This window comes from Martes martes (assembly GCF_963455335.1).
Source record: "Martes martes genome assembly, chromosome: 10".
NCBI classification, from domain to species: Eukaryota; Metazoa; Chordata; class Mammalia; order Carnivora; family Mustelidae; genus Martes; species Martes martes.
The window spans coordinates 52280778-52299247 of record NC_137898.1 but is presented as its reverse complement, the minus strand read 5'-3'; the positions used below and the strand labels follow the sequence as shown (position 1 = coordinate 52299247).

Sequence of the window (18470 nt, the reverse complement as noted above, 5' to 3'; positions counted from 1 at the left end):
GAGGGGAGTTGTTTTGACCTAAGTGGTGGTAGTAGTGTGTTCTCATTTCCTTAGATGCTAAGATTTCCTGTGTGGAGTGCTGAAAGCACGGTGCAGCTGTCGTAGCGGGGATCTGTGGGAGGCCCCTCTATGGGCCTAGTTTCTGGACCACTTTTGGGGTCATTCTGAAGGCACTGAGGCTGATCCACTTTTCCAGTCCTAGTTGGGCTCATACTCCCCTGACTGGGAAGAGACGGGCTGACATTTGGGATGCTGGAAGCTAGATCTCTGGGTCTGGGATTTTAAAGTAGAACAGGCTGATTTCTGAGCCTAGAGAAAGGGAGGGAAGCCTGGCAGAAGTGTGGAAGAGGCAGAAGCACAAGAACAAACTCTTGTACCCTGCGTTCCATTGAATACATGGGGTTAGAGGGAAGGCTGTGTCAGGAACATGGCTTGAGCTTCCCGGCCTGGACTGGGGAAGGTAGCGCAGCAGCAAAACTCTGTTGGGCACTGAATGACAAGAGCAGTTGAGTCACCTGCTCGAGACCCAGCTTCACAAGGTCTGTTCTTAAGACCCCATTCCTGGTGATGCTGGTTTTCCCTGACCACTGGCCTCCTAGCCATGGGCCCAAAGACTCAAAAAGCTGCCAGGGCCCCTGGACACCACCTGGGCTCAGCATCTCCCAGGGTAAGAGGTCTTGTCCTTTATACCTTCTATCCAGACGGTACCCTTGAGTGGGCCGGGGACTGGATGATGGCACGAGTAAGCCCTAAGGGTGGGGGGCAGTTGGGACCTCAGGCAGCCCCTCTGTCACTGCTCCTGGGGCCACACCCTCTTCCCCCAAACAGCTCTTCTGTAGAGCTGTGGTGTTCACTCCCCACTCTTCTCCGATTCTAGCTTTTCTTTCCTTCTGGCTCCAAGGTGCTCTGTGTCTGTCTGTGTGTCTCTATGTCTGTGTGTATTTGGGGAAAAGGGCAATCTGCAAATCACCAACTGAGGTTTCTTACTACGATCATATTTCTAAGGATGAGTGGGAAAGGAAAAAGGGTATTTGATCACCTGTGGATTTTGTTCATTCATTTCATGCTCTTTGGTCAGAAAGTAAACCTAGGAAAGTACCAGCTCTTTCTTGGGAGAAAGAATAGGAGGATACTGTCCAAGAAATTTTAGTTTTCAGTTCCTTTTTGCGGTACATGATGAAATTGGTATGTTACATGCATGCTTTTGGATGAATTTGAACATATTCTAGTGAATGTGCCTTAAAAATCACTACACTAGTTCAGAAGGAGCCGTTAAGGTCCAGACACATGCTGAAGACCAGTGGAAGAAGCCAGCAAGTGTGAAAATTTGGCGTCTGTGTCCTTCAGTGACAAAAAGGGCAACAAAATTGTCTTTAGTCTGGAAAGAACATTTACCTCTAAGTGTACAGTTAGAGGAAATTCTAAATTTAATAAGGAGTGGTGATGATCTCAAACCTAAAGAAGACATGCTTTCCTCACTGTGAGGGGAGATGCTGGGCTGGCCATGGCCCTGTTATGCAAGCACAGATTCTATCTCCTAGCCGGAGTCCCTGGTGTTCCCTTTCTGCAGTAACACTGGCCTTCCCCTCTCCAGAACTCTTTGCCCCGGCTGAGCTCTACCTGTGACCTCAGGATACCAGGTGGCCCTCAGAGCACACTTTTCCAGAGAGCTGAAGGAGTCTCCTATGTTGGTGGGCCCAGCACTGAACGGTAGTGGGCCCAAGGGAAGGGCTCTTGTTTGTACTGGTTCCCTGTCTTTCTGTACCTCCAGTTTGCAATCTTGTCATCTCAGGATATGGGGGGAGAGGCATAGCAGAAGCATGGGTCTAGATTTAGTTTAATTTTCTGACCAAGTTGAGAGGCAAGTTGGTCTTTGGTCTTACAGAGAGCACTATTGCACTTAGCTAAGTGATTCTGAGCAAACCACATGATTTTCCTAGGTTGTTTTCTCATCTACACACCGAGGAGTTGGGCTGTCAAAGCTTTCAGTAAGAATCAGGGTGAATGAAAAATGATCCTCGCTTTCATCACTACCTTTTCTGGCTCATCACTGTGCCTTTTTTCTTTCCTCAGAAACATGTCACACCCATTCCTCTCTTCTGTTCAACTGCCCCTCTCCCTTCCCCCATCAGGGTCCAGGCGGAGCTGCACATTTAGGCCAAGATCCAGAGTTTCCTAGAGTGTGATTTTGAGTGGCTTACAGAGGGAAGCCTGACTCTGGCCTCTTTAATCCTGCAGAGTTTCAAAGGGCCCTTGGTCAGGATGGGTGGCACTTCTCTTGCTGGGAGCATCCATTTAGTCAGTTTTCTTAACACCTAGAATGTGTATGTCCATTTGCACAGGATTGTCTTTTCCTATTCTGGAGTGGTCATTTTTATTTTTGTTCCAAATTATCTGGAGTTTTAGACAAACTTGCAAAACTGTGCTTTTATTAAGTGACTTTTTGAATAAACTCTTTGGTATTCTTGAGCAAACATTTATTTACTGGTATGTGCAATGACAAAGTTGGTATTTTCCCATGTTGACATTATATATGTTGTAGAACTTAGTGTTTGTCTAAGTATAGACCATATAGCAACAAATTAAACTTGAACTGTTTCAACACTACTGTGTACTTTTTTCCTATAAAAGGGGAAAAAACATTTCTTACCTACAAGTGTTTTCCTATACCATTTGTTCCATCTGTCCTGAGAGCCTGGGGGTGGGGGGTGGGTAGGAAGGGCTCACAGCTGGTTTGGAAAAACTACCGCTGTCCTCCCTGTGGTTGAGTTCGTCATATTTAAGGCTGGGAAGGGCTGGATAGAAGAGACTTTGGTTAGAGTAGTTCTCTGTGAGCAGGTATGGTTTAGTTCCTCAGTATGCCCCTACGGGCCTGGTTCTTAGGACAAAAGTAAATAGAGCTGGTTTATTTTTTTACCATAGATTTGGAGTTTTTAGGTGGCCAGGACATTGACAAAACCACAGCCCAGCTCCTTGGCTCCGTGGGAAACAGCAGATGCAGGTTCTGACCAGAGGTTTTTATTGGTTAGTGGTCAGATGAAAGACAAATCTTTTAAACAGCCACAGTCAAGGTGACCATAGGTCCAGGGCAGTCCCAGTTTATACCTATTGTCCTGGCATCATTCTAATTCAAGCTCCCTTTTCTCAGGGTGACTTAGTTTGGACCATGAGTTATCTGATCACCCAAGCCATAGAAGACACAGAGAGAGTGGTTCTCATAAGCCATCTCTTCTTAAGGTCAAGTATGCCTCCATACTTCAACATGCTTTCCTTCCTGGGCCTAGTATTTTTTTAGAGCATGTGCACCGCTAGTCCTGGAACTCACAAGGCACTTTCCTTGTGCTCCTCTTAGGACCAGGAAGGGTGGTCTCCTGACTGGCTCACCCACCTGACTTAGCCTAGCATGGTCCCAGGTGATGCCCTTGTTTCCTAGGCCATTTATCCATCCCCAGAGCTAGGACTTCATGCTCTGTGCCACAGTGCTCTAAGGGCACTGAGGACCTAGTAACTCGGGGCTGATCAAGTTCACAGCCCAGGCCAGTTCTGAGAAGTGAAGATCATAAGGAAAGAGCACATATGACAATAAAAGCCAGTCCTATGATTTTGGTCATCCTGGGTTGTATATACACATAATTGTCATCCATGAAGGATAAAATAATTCTGGAAAATCCAAAAAGTACTAATGTGAATGACCAAATAAGTCAAAATTTCTGAAACATAAGTATGTTAGTATATCCCTGCTGTATAAGCCAACCAAGAGTTGTGGGCAGCGGGAACTTCCATGAGCTCTTAGTATTTCTGGCAGGAGATGGTTCCATAAGCCAATTTCCCCCAAAGATTAACATTCAAAATATAGAATTGGTTACACGACAACTTACATACCAGCCTCATAAAAATACCTGAACATCCACATACTTCTGCAATTGTCACTGTTTTGTCCAACACCACTCTTTCTGCCAAGAATGACCGTTCTCTTCGCTGGTCCCTGGAGAAGTCTTAGCATGCCTGAAGATCCAGGTCTGCAGTAAAGCTTCTTGGAAGTACTTTGGCAAAAATGATCTCTGTGTTCCTGTAGATTTGGGTCCATGTCTCAATTACAGCATAAAACCTTATACAATAAAAGTAGCTAACTTAGGTAGCTAACTTAGCTACCACCTAGTGAGTGGTTAGCATGGAGAAGATGGGAGGGCCAGTGCGGTTTTAAATGTACTGATGATTCACATGTAATTCCCCTACTCATGCTGGGAGAGCTGGACTTTGACGCCCCTGTGTCAGGAGAAAGCCAAGACTCAGATAGAATAAGCAGGGATGGAATCATGACCAATATTTCTCTGCCTGCAGAATTCATAATCTTGAGCCCTTTTATTGTTAATCATTCATTTTTAAAAACTGGACAAGGTTCCCATTCTAAACTTTGTTTCTCAAAGGTAGGAACTGAGGCTCTGTTCCTCCTGCCCAGCTCTGGGCAGTATCTGCTAAATGAATAAATGAATGAATAAGCTGGAAAGAAACAAACATCTCTAATAAGGGAACCATATATATGGAGACCAAAAAAAAGGAACCAGGGACCCAGGACTCTTTATAAGTCAACTGCTCATGGTGAAAAGGGGAAATAACAGGGAAAATGATTTATCGAAACAGTAAAGAGCATGTACGTTCTTTTGTTTACCGTGAGCATTACATTACATCTAGATCACTTCTAGTACATTTTAAACTACACTCTTGAAAATGAATCAAAGGTTCCACACACAGATGGATGCAGTATACTTCCCTACAGACTCAATCTTCAATGACTTCTCTGTAACAAGAAATGTTAATTTCATTAATAAGAAATGCCTAGTCGTAGCTGACATATTATCTAAATACCCCATAACTTTCTGACAGCAGTCTATATGCTTATATGTTTGATTTCAACTTTTTTCTGGCATTTTAGTTGACCAGGAACAATGGAACTCCAAAAGCCCTTTCAACCTTTACATCATTTCTTAGTTTTCAAGTCTTCCACATTCCATGCCAAGGAATGTTCTCAGGAATGTGTCCTCTTTAAACTCTCAGGTCCTACATCTAAACTGAAATCACTCATCCTTACTAGACAGGATGCATGGGGGCCATCTTACCTCAAGACATGTGACAAGTGCACCTTAGAGATTAGGTCTTTAGTTTTGTCAAAATCCTCCCAGTCTTGACCTACCTCCTCCTTTTCCCAGCTTTCTCAAAAGACCCAGATACCTGAATATAAAATAGTCTCTTCCCCTGGGCACTGCTATACATTCTCTGCAGCAGACTTCAGGTTGGCATTTTGTCTATAAGTTCAGTCCTTGGTAAGAACAAATTTCCCAGAGGGCACAACATTTAGAAATAGCTTCTAGACAGGGACTGTCCTTAAGTACACGGGTTCACTCTCTACCCTTGGCTCTCCAGCCTGGGCATCTCGAGGAGGACCACTGCCCTTACACAGGTTTTCGTGTAGCCTCACCAGCCTCCAACCTTGGCTCTGCAGGACGGGGACTAAAGTCTCTATTTAAAGCTTCCTCTGGCCACTGAAGGCCAGAGGTACAAAGATGCTTCTGGGCTGGCAGTTCTGTGAAACAGATCAGGGATAAAGGAAGTTAGAGACCCAGCAATAGCAGAGTAACAGTCCCTCAGCTGATCCCTGCACTCATTCACAGGGCACTGGGAGCCTTCTGCTACTCTGGAGGAAAAGCAGGCATCTGAGGCAGCAACAGTGCTCCTAAAAAGGCCCCCACTGTGAGGAAGGGACTTCAGTTCACACAGCAGTCTTCCCCTGCTCTGGCCCCATCATACCCACTAAGAAAATGTTCTCTTCTTGAACCCAGAGGACCACGAACCTGCTCAAGGCCCACAGAGTAAGGCATCCTGGACTCTCTAATCCTCACTTCTGCAGCTTTAGGTCCTCATCATGTGTAAACTGATGTCTGTTCATAGGTACACCATCTGGTACTCCCAGCTGGAAGAGTCAGACCTCTGCCCCTGAGTGCACAACAGATCAAACAGTTACTCAGTGGATCAGCTCTCTGGTGGAGAGGCATGGAGGGAAAGAGTGAAGCTGTACTGTGTTCCTACTAATTGCTGTGGTGTTTTACAAGGTGACAGGTGTGTGAGCACCAGGAAGGATACATGATATCCATGGTAGTGGCCTGATTAGCTAGGATATTTAAATACAGAATGAAGTTTAGGGCACAGGGCCAAGGATGAAAACAGACAGGATAGAAAGGTCACCTTGGCACTAGAGTAATGGATACTTCCCCAAATCAGCTGTTTTCAACTCAAAATTCTGGGGGTTCCGCTTCCTCAGTGTGCCACCTGTATGCACTTTATCAGGGCTGATGCCCAGGCCTTCATCTCTGAAGTCTTGAGGCCATACTTCTTTGGTGGTTTCCTCTTGCTCAGTGTAAATGTCCGCACTGAATCCAGCATTCTCTGCCAAGACCGCAGGATCCTCTTCTTCATGAAAGCAGCAGGAGCAGGTTTGTGGCTTTGGGTCACATGAGGTAACAGAATTCTCTTCCTGGGCTCTGGGGTCAGTGGGCATTTCCCAACCCAAATGGTCTGATTCTTCACCTTCTAGCACTCCGATTCTTTCAGCTAGTTCTTCAGCAGAGGGCTCCTTGGGGTCTGGGTAATCCACCAGGATTGTTTCTTGCCTATGCTTGATACAATCTGAAAGGTCATAAATTGGGTAAGTCTCTTCAGGGTAACCTAGAGAAAAAAGTAGCACAAAGTCTTACAAAGAATGTCTCTTCAACAGAAAGTATCAGGCTCAAAGAGTCTTCTCAGGCAGCAGCCATCCTAGCCCAGCAAGTCCGTTCAAGAAATCTCTAAGGTGACTAACAGTTCTAAAGTTTTACTTGAATAAATTCTTAGCAATCTGGCGGACTATTCAGTGTTTTTTGAAATGCAAACTAACTCATTTCAAAAAACACTGGGATAGTCCGCCAGATCGCTAAGAAGAAAATCCTTTCTCAAGTCCAGGGTGGTTAGGGCAGGGTAGAAGTCTCGCCCCTCTGGCTTCTGCAGTAGTGACAAAGATTAAACAACGGGAGCCTTCAATTAAAAAAAAAAAGTACCAAACACCAGATGGAGAGAGCATAGCTCAAGGTTAATGTTTATAATTTCTATTTGGATCCATTTCTAAATCTTCCTAGGGCTGGTGGTGGCATTCGGCGGGGGGGGGGGGGGGGGGGTGGTTAGTGGGCAGAGAAAAGGAAGACTAAGGCTTTGGGGGAAAAAAAAAATACCACGAGGGCTCTAATGGAAACAAGTGAAATGGCTTGCAAGTGTCAGAAAGAGAGAGCACACTTCAGCAAGATGTGCCCAAGATCCCAAAGGACAAGCACTGCGTTTTCACAAGACACAATTCCCATTATTGGCTTCTTCGTCCCCATAAAATGGAACAAGAGAAGACAACAAACCGGTAAACAAAATGAGTAATACTGGTACTGAATCCTAGCTAGGATAATGAGAAAAGACGAGATGTTGCCAAATTAAAGAGTGAAATGAAACAAATCTGTGTCAGTCAAGCTGCGTGGAAAGCGGCAGATGGGCCTTGCTGGGACTCACACACTGGCGCTGGCCTAGCAGCCGGGGGTCGGGCACAATGTGGGAAGCCGGAGAACGCACAATCCATTGGCACACTATGATAATTGGCAGGTTCGACCTGAATGCCAACCACTTTTCACCTGCAAAGTCTGAAAAGCAGGGGTTTTTGATGCAGTGGCGTGTGGAGAGACATTTTAACAACATTTACTGTTTTTTTTTTCCGATTATAAAAGTTATACAAACTCATTACAGAAAATTTTTAAAAACACAGACAAGTTTTAAAAAGAAAACACAAGTCACCCAGAATCCCAGCACTGATAATAATTTGTTGTGTTACTTCTGGTCTTTTTATCATATATAAACATACTGTGTGTAAAATGTTACACTCTGATTTTTAAAATTCAGCATTCTATCATGAGCTGCAAAATATCCCATCATACAGCTACATAACAGACACGACTGGCCGTGTCTCTTCTGTAAGACATGTAGTCTTTCCAATTTTTTTTTAAATGATGCTATGTTCGTCACCATACAGTACATCATTAATTTCTGATGTAGTGTTCTAAGATTCATTGTTTGCCTGTAACACCCAGTGCTCTATTCAATCCGTGCCCTCTTTAATACCCAACACCAGGCTTAACCATCCCCCCACCCGCCTGCCACCAAAACCCTCTGTTTCCCAAGTCCACAGTCTCTTATGGTTCATCGCCCACGCCGATTTCCCCCCCTTCATTTTTCCCTTTCCAATTTCCCTTTATTATAAGTAACATGGCAGTTAAGATCTCTGAATATAAATCCATGTCCACTTCCCTATTTCTTTAAGACAGACCACTAGAAATGAGAGAACTAAAGGGACTAGACATTTTCAAAGCCTGTTTTTACACTCCACCAAATTGCTTTCCAGAAGAATGTACATTTTCTGTCCTACCAGTGATGTAAAAAATTGTCCATCTGATCACATCCTCATCATCACTGCCAGTGGCATGTGAAGAATCTTGCCGAGGCAGTGTCAGTCCGCTGGCTTAACTGCGAACAGAATGCTAGGTAAAACAGAGCTTAGCTACCCACGGCCCTCACAGCCTACTTGGTCAAGGGCAGGGGCTGGAGCAGCTTACTTGCTAGTTAGCTCCCAGCCATGAATACTTAAGAGAAGTCCACTTTATTCTCCACACCAAGGACTAAGCTTACCTTTGGAGTTCCATGGCTATCTGCTTTGGTTTAATAGGGGAAGGCCTGCTAAGGAAAACAAATAGTGACTCAAATGGGCTGCTGAGGTTCCTCATTATCAGCCAACATCACTGGTTATTTAAGAACTTCATTAAAAATATGAGCAAGCTATAAAACTCATTGATCCTATGAAGTCAGCAGGGGAACCAAAAATTGTGTAAACAGCCCCTAAAAAGAACAACAGTCAATGCTGGAAACAGGAGTTATCACCTTGTAACTGATACTCCCAGTAATATTCAAAAAAGTACTGCACTGGTAAAACCCAACCAGACTTCAGTATAAAAAGGGAAGCAAACAGGAAATAAGAGCTGTTAGAAACAGAAAACATTTAAACTTGAAAAAGGAAGAAAATAAAATAAAATGGACAGGTCTAAAAGCCAAATGAGTAATACCAGAAGTAAATGTATAGGAATTCTAAGACAAAAGTAAAAATGACAAAGTAATGGAAATTGTGAGGGGAAAAAAAAAACCCACAGACTACACTGAAAACTGATCCAGGACATCCAATCTCCAAATTGCTGGAATTCCAGGATGAGGGCAGAGTAGGTTAAATGGAAACAATTAAAAAAAAAAAAGTTACAAAAGAAAATATGTAGCTGAAGAAAGAAGTCTTCAGATGGAAAAGAGTCACTAAATGCTAGGCAAAAATACTATGAAAAATCCACATACACACACTCAGATATATGCCAGTGAACCTGCCCAAATGCAGATGTTTAAGTATTAAAAGATCATGTTTCCAGCCAGAAAACTAACTTAAAACAGAATGCCTATTGAGAAAAAGAATCAGGCTGTGATAAGATTTCTCATTTCCAACATCAAATGAAAGATAATACAGCAATGTTTTCAGACTTACAAAGAAAAATGGTATGATCAAATAATTATTTGTATAAAGGTGAAAAATGGTATGTGTAGATATCTAAGTACTCAGAAAGTACACCAATCTATAAGGGGATGAGAGGGTAGGGGGTGAAGGTACTTAAGAATGCTGACAAACACACACACAAAAATTAAAAATTTTGAGAACATACTGTATATGAAAAAGTGGTAAACAATACATTAATAAGAATGATCAATGTAAATTAATTTTGATAATGTGGTTAGAAGCTAATGCCATTTAATGGTTAGAAATTGTTGAAATACTTAAAATAGGCTAATATATTTGAAAGTTAATACCACTTGGGAGCTAAAATTCTATATACTTTCAATATCACCTAAGAGAAAGACAGAAAATAAACCTGATAAAGATTTTACCTTATTTGGGAACAAGATTATGTAAGATGATTTGCAATTTAGAAGAGAAAATGAATTCCAATTTTCCATTTCTTTGATTACTAGAGAGATTGAAATACTTTTTAATGTTTTGTAGCAAGGTGCATTTTCTTCTTTTGTGTACTGCTTACACGGGAGGATACAGCGTTTTATAAATTATAGAGTGCTTTATATATTAAGGGTATCGACTTCTTTTCAGTTGTTTGTTACAGATACTTTTTCTAGTTTAGTGTTGGGTTTAAGTTGTGTGGTATTCTCTAATCTACAGAAAGTAAAGGTTTTACATATTTAGGCTACATTATCCTTTCCCTTAAAATTTTTTCATCATTTTTAAAAAATTTAATTGCAGTTTCACATGTAGTTGTAAAAAATATATATATAGAAATCCCATGTACCCTTTACCCAGTTTCTCCCAATGTAATATCTTGCTAAGCTATATAACAGTATACAACCAGGATATTATTATTGATAGAGTCAAAAGGGCATAAGGGATCCTTGGGGATGTTCTATACAGAACATTTCTACCACAAGGATCCCTTATGCCCTTTTATTGCCACACCTATTCCCTCTTGCCCCCTATTTCCTCTTTAACTTCTGGCAACTACCAGTCTGTTCTCCATTTCTATGATTTTACCATTTAAAGAATGTTATATAATTGCACAATATGAAACCTTTTGGAATTAGACTTTTTCACTCAGTATAATTATCTGGAAATTCATCCACATTGTTGCATGTATAAATTTCTTTTCATTGCTGAGTAGTATACCAAAGTATCAGCACACCACAGTTTGTAACCATTCACCTACTAAAGGATGTTTGGGTTGTTAGCAGTTTGGGGTGAATATAAATAAAGCTGCCATAAATATTCATATATAACTTTTATGTGAATTTAAATCTTAAGTTCTGGGATACATGCCCAGGAGTGCAACTGTCAGGCTGTATAGTAGTTGAAGGTTTGTGTAACTGCCAAAATGTTTTGCAGAGTTAAGTGTACATCCCCGCCAGCAACGTATGAGTGGACCTAGTTTCTCTGTGTCCTTGCCAGCATTTGGTGTTGTTACTGTTTTTTATTTTAGCCATTCTGACAGATGTGTAGTGGTTATTTCATTGTGATTGTAGTCTTCAGAGAGAATTCTTCATGTTTTTAAGCTGATTTCTGCTCTGTGCATACATGTGAAAGAACTACCCAAGGCCAGGAGAAGAACTACTGACAGCATTAGGCCCAAAAATTCTTGGCACTCATACATAGCTGGGAATAGTTCATGTTCCTACTAGCTGCAGTAGAAAAACATTGTAGATCCATCAGACAGGATCCTAAGAAGGGTACTGCCTTATTAGTGGGGCTAAATTAGACAGAGTAAAGGCTGCTCTGGACCCATTCTCACAAATCTTAAAAACAAGCCTTAAAGGAATCCACCTGATTTAGGTAACTTAACTGTGGGTTAAGAAGAAGTCCAACAACTATTTAAAGTACTAAAACAAAATCCAGAGTCCAATAATGTAAAATCTGCAATATCCATCATCCAGTCAAAATTTACTAGGCATGCAAAAAGGGCATGAAATTAGGCCCCACAGCAAGGAGAAAAATTAGTCACTAGAAATAGACCCAGATGATAAGATTAGCAGCTAAGACTGTTAAAGAAGCTATTACAAATATGCCTTATATTTTAAAGAAGGTACAAGACTATATGAGAAATGAAATATTTAAGAAATGAAAGACGTAAAAAGATCCAAACAGAATGTCTGGAAATTATAATATCTGAATTAAAAATACATTAAATGAGACTAAGAGGAGATCACATACTACTAAAGAAAAGATTAACAAACTAAAGGCACATCAAGAAGAATTATCCAAAATTAAGCATGGTATGTATTAGAGAACAGACTATACACAACCCATAGGGCAATTTCAAAAATCTAAACAAATGTGCAACTGAAGAATCAGAAATGGTGAGGAGGAAGACAGAAAGAGAAAGAGAGAGATTATTAATAAAATAATGGCCAAAGTGGTTGAGGGGGGGATCAATCAAGGATCGAGGCTGCCACCTTTAGAAATTAGAAAAAGAAACTGCAAATTAAACCAAAGTGAGCAGAAGGAAGAAAACAATAAAGCAGAGAAATCAAGGAAATAGGAAACAGAAACCAAAGTACAGTTCTTTGAAAAGATATAAACCTCTGGCCAGTCTGATCAGGAAAAAATTTAGAGAAAGAACAAATTACCAGTATCAGGAACAGAACAGAGAACATCCCTATATATTACATACATTAAATGAATATAAACAACTTTATTCTAATAATACGTTTGACCATTTAGATGAAATACATAAATTCCTTGAAAGAAGCTATGAAAGCTCATTCAAGAAGAAATAATCTGTGTAGCAGTATATGTGTTAAAGAAATTCAATTTGTAGTTATGTAAGTCTTACCAATAAGAAAACTCTAGGCCCTGATGGTATCACTGGAAAATTCCATATTTAAGAAAGGAAATAGCAATTCTATACAAACGCTTCAGAAAATATAAGGAACACATTACAATGCATTACCATGCAATCAAAACCAAAAAGATGACAAGAAAGCAAAAGCACAAACAAATATCCCTTATAAACACAAAATTAAAAAGTCCTTAGCAGGGCACCTGGGTGGCTCAGTGGGTTAGGCCCCTGCCTTCGGCTCGGGTCATGGTCTCAGGGTCCTGGGATAGAGGCCCGCGTCGGTCTCTCTGCTCAGTGGGGAGCCTGCGTCCCCCTCTCTCTGCCTGCCTTTCTGCCTACTTGTGATCTCTCTTTCTCTGTCAAATAAATAAAATCTTAAAAAAAAAATAAAAAAGATTAAAAAAAAATAGTCCTTAGCAAATTGAACCTAGCCATATAGAACATCATAACAAAATAGATTTTATCCCAGGAATGTAAAGTTGTTTAAACATTCAAAAAGAAAAAATCAATGTAATTCACTGGATTAATAGATGAAAACAGAAAAACATGATCTCAGTTAACAAAAAGCATTCCGCGAAATTAAATACCCATTTGTGATTAAAAACTCTCAGCAAAGTAACACTGGGAGGAAGGTTCCTCAATCTGAAAAGGAGCATCCATGAAAAGCCAACAGCTCACATCACACTAATAATGATGTGTGAGGGCTTCCCCCTAATATCAGGAAAGCAAGGATGTCTGGCCTCACCACTTCTATTCAGTATTGTGTGACAGTTTCTGACAAGTGCAATAAGGCAAGAAAAATAAAAGACATATTGATTGGAAAGTTAGAGGTAAAACTGCCTATCACAATTTGATTCTCTATGTAGAAAATTCTATGAAATTTAATCTTAAAAGACCTAAAGAAAAAAAAGCTACTAGAACTAAGTGTGTTTAGAAAGGTGATAGGAAACAAGGTCAGAATAAAAAAATAATTGTATTTCTATATAGTGACAAGCAATTAGAAATTTTAAAATAAACACAGTATCTTCAAAAATATGAACTACTTAAGCACAAGTTTATAAAACATGTATAAGATGTATACATTGAAAACTATGAACTCTGCTGAAAAATTAAAGATCTAAATGGTGAGATGTAAAATGTTCATGTACTGAAAGATTCAATATTGCTATAATGTTAATTCTTCCAAATTGATCTAAAGATTCAATATGATGCCGATAAGAATCTCACTGGACTTTTTCATAGAAACTGACATACTGATTCTACATTTATGTGAGAATATGAAGGGCCTAGAATCACCAAAATAATTTTGAAATAAAAGGGGGAAAAAAACCCAAGCTGAATTTGTGCTACCTGATTTCAAGACTTAATATAGAGACACAGTGATAAAGACATTGTGATATTGTTATAAGTATAGACATGATTTCACTCATATGTGAAATTTAAGAAACAAAACAAATAAAAAAGAGAAACAGGGGTACCTGGGTGGCTCAGCTGGTTAAACATCTGCCTTTGGCTCAGGTCATGATCTTGGGGTCCTGGGATCAAGCCCCACATCAGGCTCCCTGATCAGTAGGGACTCTGCTTCTCCCTCTCCCTTTCCCCTCCCCTGCTCATGGTCTCATTCTCTCTCCCTCAAATACATAATAAACTTAAAAAAAAAAAAAAAAGAAAAAAAAAGAAAAGGAAAAAAAAAAACAAAAAACCCCAGACTCTTAAATATAGGAAACAAATTGGTGGTTGCCAGAAGGGTGAGTGGGGGATAGATGAAATAGGTGAAGGGGATTAAGGGTCGTCAGTTATCACGATGAACACTGAGTAATGTATAGAATTGGTGAATCATACCGAACACCTGAAACTAATAACACTGTATGTTAATTATACTTGAATAAAAAAATTTTAAAAAGAGAGAATCCAGAAAAGACCCACCAATACATTGTCAACTGATTTTCAAACAACATGCCAAAGTAATTAAATGTTCCAAAATAAATAGGAATAATTGGATATCAACGTGGCAAAAACAATCTCAGTCCTAATACCTCACACCATATATAAAAACTAGCTCAAAATGGCTCCTAGGCATAAATATAAGTTAAAACTATAACACTTCTAGAAGAAGAAAATATAGGAGGTAGGCAAACAAGTTAGGTAAAGATCATAAAAGAGAAAAATGATAAACTGAACTTCATTATAATAAAAATTCTGCTCTTTGAACAATGCCACTAAGAAAATAAAAGGGAAAGCCATAGTTTAGGAGAAAATATTTGTAACACATATAACTGATAATAAACTTATATCCAGAATATAAGAACTTCTGTAAATCAATAAAAACAAACTGGGGCGCCTGGGTGGCTCAGTGGGTTAAAGCCTCTGCCTTCGGCTCAGGTCATGATCCCAGGGTCCTGGGATCGAGCCCCATGTCGGGCTCTCTGCTCGGCGGGCAGCCTGCTTCCTCCTTTCTCTCTGCCTGTCTCTCTGCCTACTTGTGATCTCTATCTGTCAAATAAATAAATAAAATCTTTAAAAAAATAAATAAAAAATAAAAACAAATCAACCCAATTAAAAAACTGACCAACAATGTGAACACTTTACTAAAGATACACAGATGGCAAATGAATACATTAAAAAATGTTCATCATTATTAGTCATTGGGGAAATGCACATTAAAGTTACAATTGAGATACCACTACATTCACTAGAATGGCTAAAAGTAAAAAGACTGACAATACCAAGTGTTACCAAGGATGCAGAGTATCTCTAAGACTCATACATTGCTGGCAGAAGGCAAAATGGCAAAGCCACTTTGGAAAACAGGTTGACAGTTTCTAAAAATGTTGAACATACACTTAACATAAAACAACATAAAAGCTCAGAAATAAATCTCATTCCTAGGATATACCCCAAAGACATAAAAATATATGTTCAAACAGATGTGTATGCACAAGTTCATAGCAGCTTGATTCATAATAGCTCAAAGCTGGAGACAACCCAAATGTTCTTAAACTAGTGAATAGAAAAACAAACAGTATATCCATGTAACAGAATACTACTAAGCGATTAAAAAAAATACTGATACATTTAATGCATGCTCTCAAAAGCATTATGCTAAATTAAAGAAGCCAGAAACAAAAGAGCATCTGCAATATGACCCATTTATGGTAAAATTATAGGGACAGAAAGTGGTTATATTGTTGCCAGGACAGTTGAAGGGATTCCCTCCAAAGGGGAAGGGAATTTCCTGAGAGGAAGGAAGCATCCTAGATCATGATTGTGGCATAGTTATACCACTCTACACATCTGTCAAAACTTACTCAACCAGACACTTAAAACTGGTGAATTTTATTATATATACATTATATTTAAAAACATTTTTAAGATCTCTTTTCTGGGGGGCACCTGGGTGGCTCTGTGGGTTAGAGTCTCTGCCTTCGGCTCAGGTCATGATCTCAGGGTCTTGGGATCGAGCTCCGCATCGGGCTCTCTACTCAGCAGGGAGCCTGTTTTCTCCTCTCTCTGCCTACTTGAGATCTCTCTCTGTCAAATAAATAAATAAAATCTTAAAAAAAAAAAAAAAATCTCTTTTCTGGCCTGACAGCTAACCAAGAAATGACAAGACACTGTTTACCTTCCCAGTCTTCCATGTAAGGGGCCTCTTCAGCTTCTTTCTCTGGAGTGGGTCTGTCAGTGAATTTTCCTTCTTTTATGACCCTGGTGATTTCTCGTAGCTGATGCAGCAACCGTTTTTCTTGGTCAGAAGTCACAGTCTGTGCTCTGCTTAGAGATATTAGACAACCCAGCCATTTAATGGTAAATGAACTCCTGGACAATGAACATAGGCATCATTATGACCTTTCTGGATCCTAGAATAGGATGTCCAAGAGCAGGAGGTAATTCTAGAAATTGGTCCTAGAAATGCACAGCTGAAAACTAGGTATGTTAGGTCAATGTTCTGATTTTATAAATGCAGAAACTAAGGCCCAGAAAAGATCAAATGATTGCCCAAGGTCCCACAATGAATTAAGGTCAATAATGGCACCAGTACCTAGATGTTTCAGCTTTCAGTTCAGTGTTCTTTCAGTATACCTCACTGCCCTGATTCTCTAATCTCCAAGAAATTTCACTGTTACTTTTTTTTTTAAAGAGTTTATTTATTTATTTGACAGATCACAAGTAGGCAGAGAGGCAGGCAGAGAGAAAGAGGAGGAAGCAGGCTCCCCACTGAGCAGAGAGCCCAATGCAGGGCTCGATCCCGGGACCCCAGGATCATGACCTGAGCCAAAGGCAGAGGCTTTAACCCACTGAGCCACCCAGGCGCCCCCACTGTTACTCTTATTACCCATTTACTATAAACCACTTTTTTATGAAGCAAGGCCATCAAAAGAAAATGTACTGAGTCATTAGACTTAACTATGGAAAAATATCCTAGCCCAGCACAGGAATCACTAGGCTGCATCTACTTGTGTAGAAATAAAGATACCCCTGTACATTTCAGAGCTGTGTCATTCTGACAAATCAGTCATCTTGTAGGGTCCTGGTTAGCCAGAGGGAGCCGTTTGGTTGTAAACTTAGTTTGACCCCGCCCCTCCCAGAGGAACTTGCTTTCAGGCCCCGGATATGGGGGCGGGCCAGGCCGGATGGAAACATCCAATCAGTGGGGCGTGCATATATTGACTGTGGTGAATTGAAATTCAATTGGTCACCCATATTGTCAACCAAGCATGACTGTGCAGTTTTTCCTGTGTGTTGCAATCTCATTGGCCACCTGTGTATGGGCCAGGCTTAACCACCTCTATAAAGGTTAGTCTGTGAGGCTGGGTGGGGGGAGTAGTAGTTGGAGTAGTAGTCACTGGGGTAGTTCTCAGGAGCAGCACGGTCGGGAAGCGTAGTTGTCCGGGAGCAGCCTTGCCGGAGGGGCGTCGTCCGGGGAGCGGCATCATGGGGAGCAGAGTCTGTGTTGTCGGGGTTGTCATCCTCGTCATCGCCTCTTCGTTGTTGGGAGAGGCCTCGTCCGGGGAGCGCCCTCATCGGAAGCAGTGTCCTCGTCATCGTCGCCTCTTCGTAAAAAATGGCCCCGACTGGTCGGTTTGATTTTCAGTGCTTGGCGTGAAATAAAGCTTTGCTTGACTTTCACTTTGTGTCCGTCTCGTTCCTTTGATCATAGACCCTAACACTGGAGGCTTGTCCAGGATCAAACGACGAGAACTGAGCCAGCATCGGAATTTCTGGGAAAAGCCTCTGGAGGTGTTGGGATCTTGTCTGTCTGTCTGGTTGTGGAGCTCCAGGGTATGGCCCACCGGGGAGAAGGTGGACACAGCCATGCTCCCCAGGGCTGGCGTGGATGCGGGAACGCCCCTTCCCTCCACTGGTAGATCACCAGGGGGTTCGAGTCCCCTTGGGCGGTCAGGGGATCACCGGGGGGTTCAAGTCCTTCTGGGCGGTCAGGGGGTTCGAGTCCCCCTAGATGGTCAGGGGATCGCTGGGGGGTTCAAGTCCCCCTGGGTGGTCAGGGGATCACCAGGGGGTTCAAGTCCCCCTGGGCAGTCAGGGGCCTGCTGGGGGGGGGTTCTAGTCCCCCTAGGCGGTTTCCAGGGGTTCGAGTCCCACTGGGTAGTGGCCGGGGGGTTCGAGTCCCCCTAGGTGGTCACCGGGGACCAAGAAAATCCCCACCGGTGGCAGGTTCTGGGCAAGGACAGCTGGGTCTGCGGTTGTCTTTGTGTTGTCTGTTGTGTTGTTGTGTGATTGAAGGAATGGGGCAAGCAGAGAGTAAGGGGACTCTTTCATCTCTCCATTCCTCATAATAGACGTGGGGCTTCTCCCTCACTCATTTCATGTGTTAAGGACTATAACTGGAGCCAACTGGGGTTAGTCTAATGCCAGGTTAAGGTGCCCATTGCTGATGCTCATTGGAGCCGGGCATGGAATATGAGTGCCTAGTGGGCCACTTTTGGTAAGCAGAACTGGCGCTACGGGATGAATCGAACTCGA

General features: G+C 41.5%; 1 protein-coding gene across 4 annotated transcripts in view; it reads right to left on the bottom strand.

Moving 5' to 3' along the window:
• Positions 1-200: 200 nt before the first annotated feature.
• RIC3 (RIC3 acetylcholine receptor chaperone) overlaps positions 201-18470 on the bottom strand; it is a 77417-nt gene continuing 59147 nt past the window's right edge. For 2 of the 4 annotated variants that reach the window (XM_080814902.1, XM_080814904.1), the window contains exons 5-6: positions 16111-16256; positions 201-6720 (exon numbers count right to left, since the gene is read on the bottom strand). In XM_080814902.1, coding sequence (XP_080671028.1) covers positions 6248-6720; positions 16111-16256 — 619 coding nt within the window. In that variant the 3' untranslated portion in view covers positions 201-6247. Of the gene's footprint in view, positions 6721-15046; positions 16020-16110; positions 16257-18470 lie in introns of those variants that run through there. The other 2 variants (XM_080814903.1, XM_080814905.1) reach the window with 2 other exon arrangements.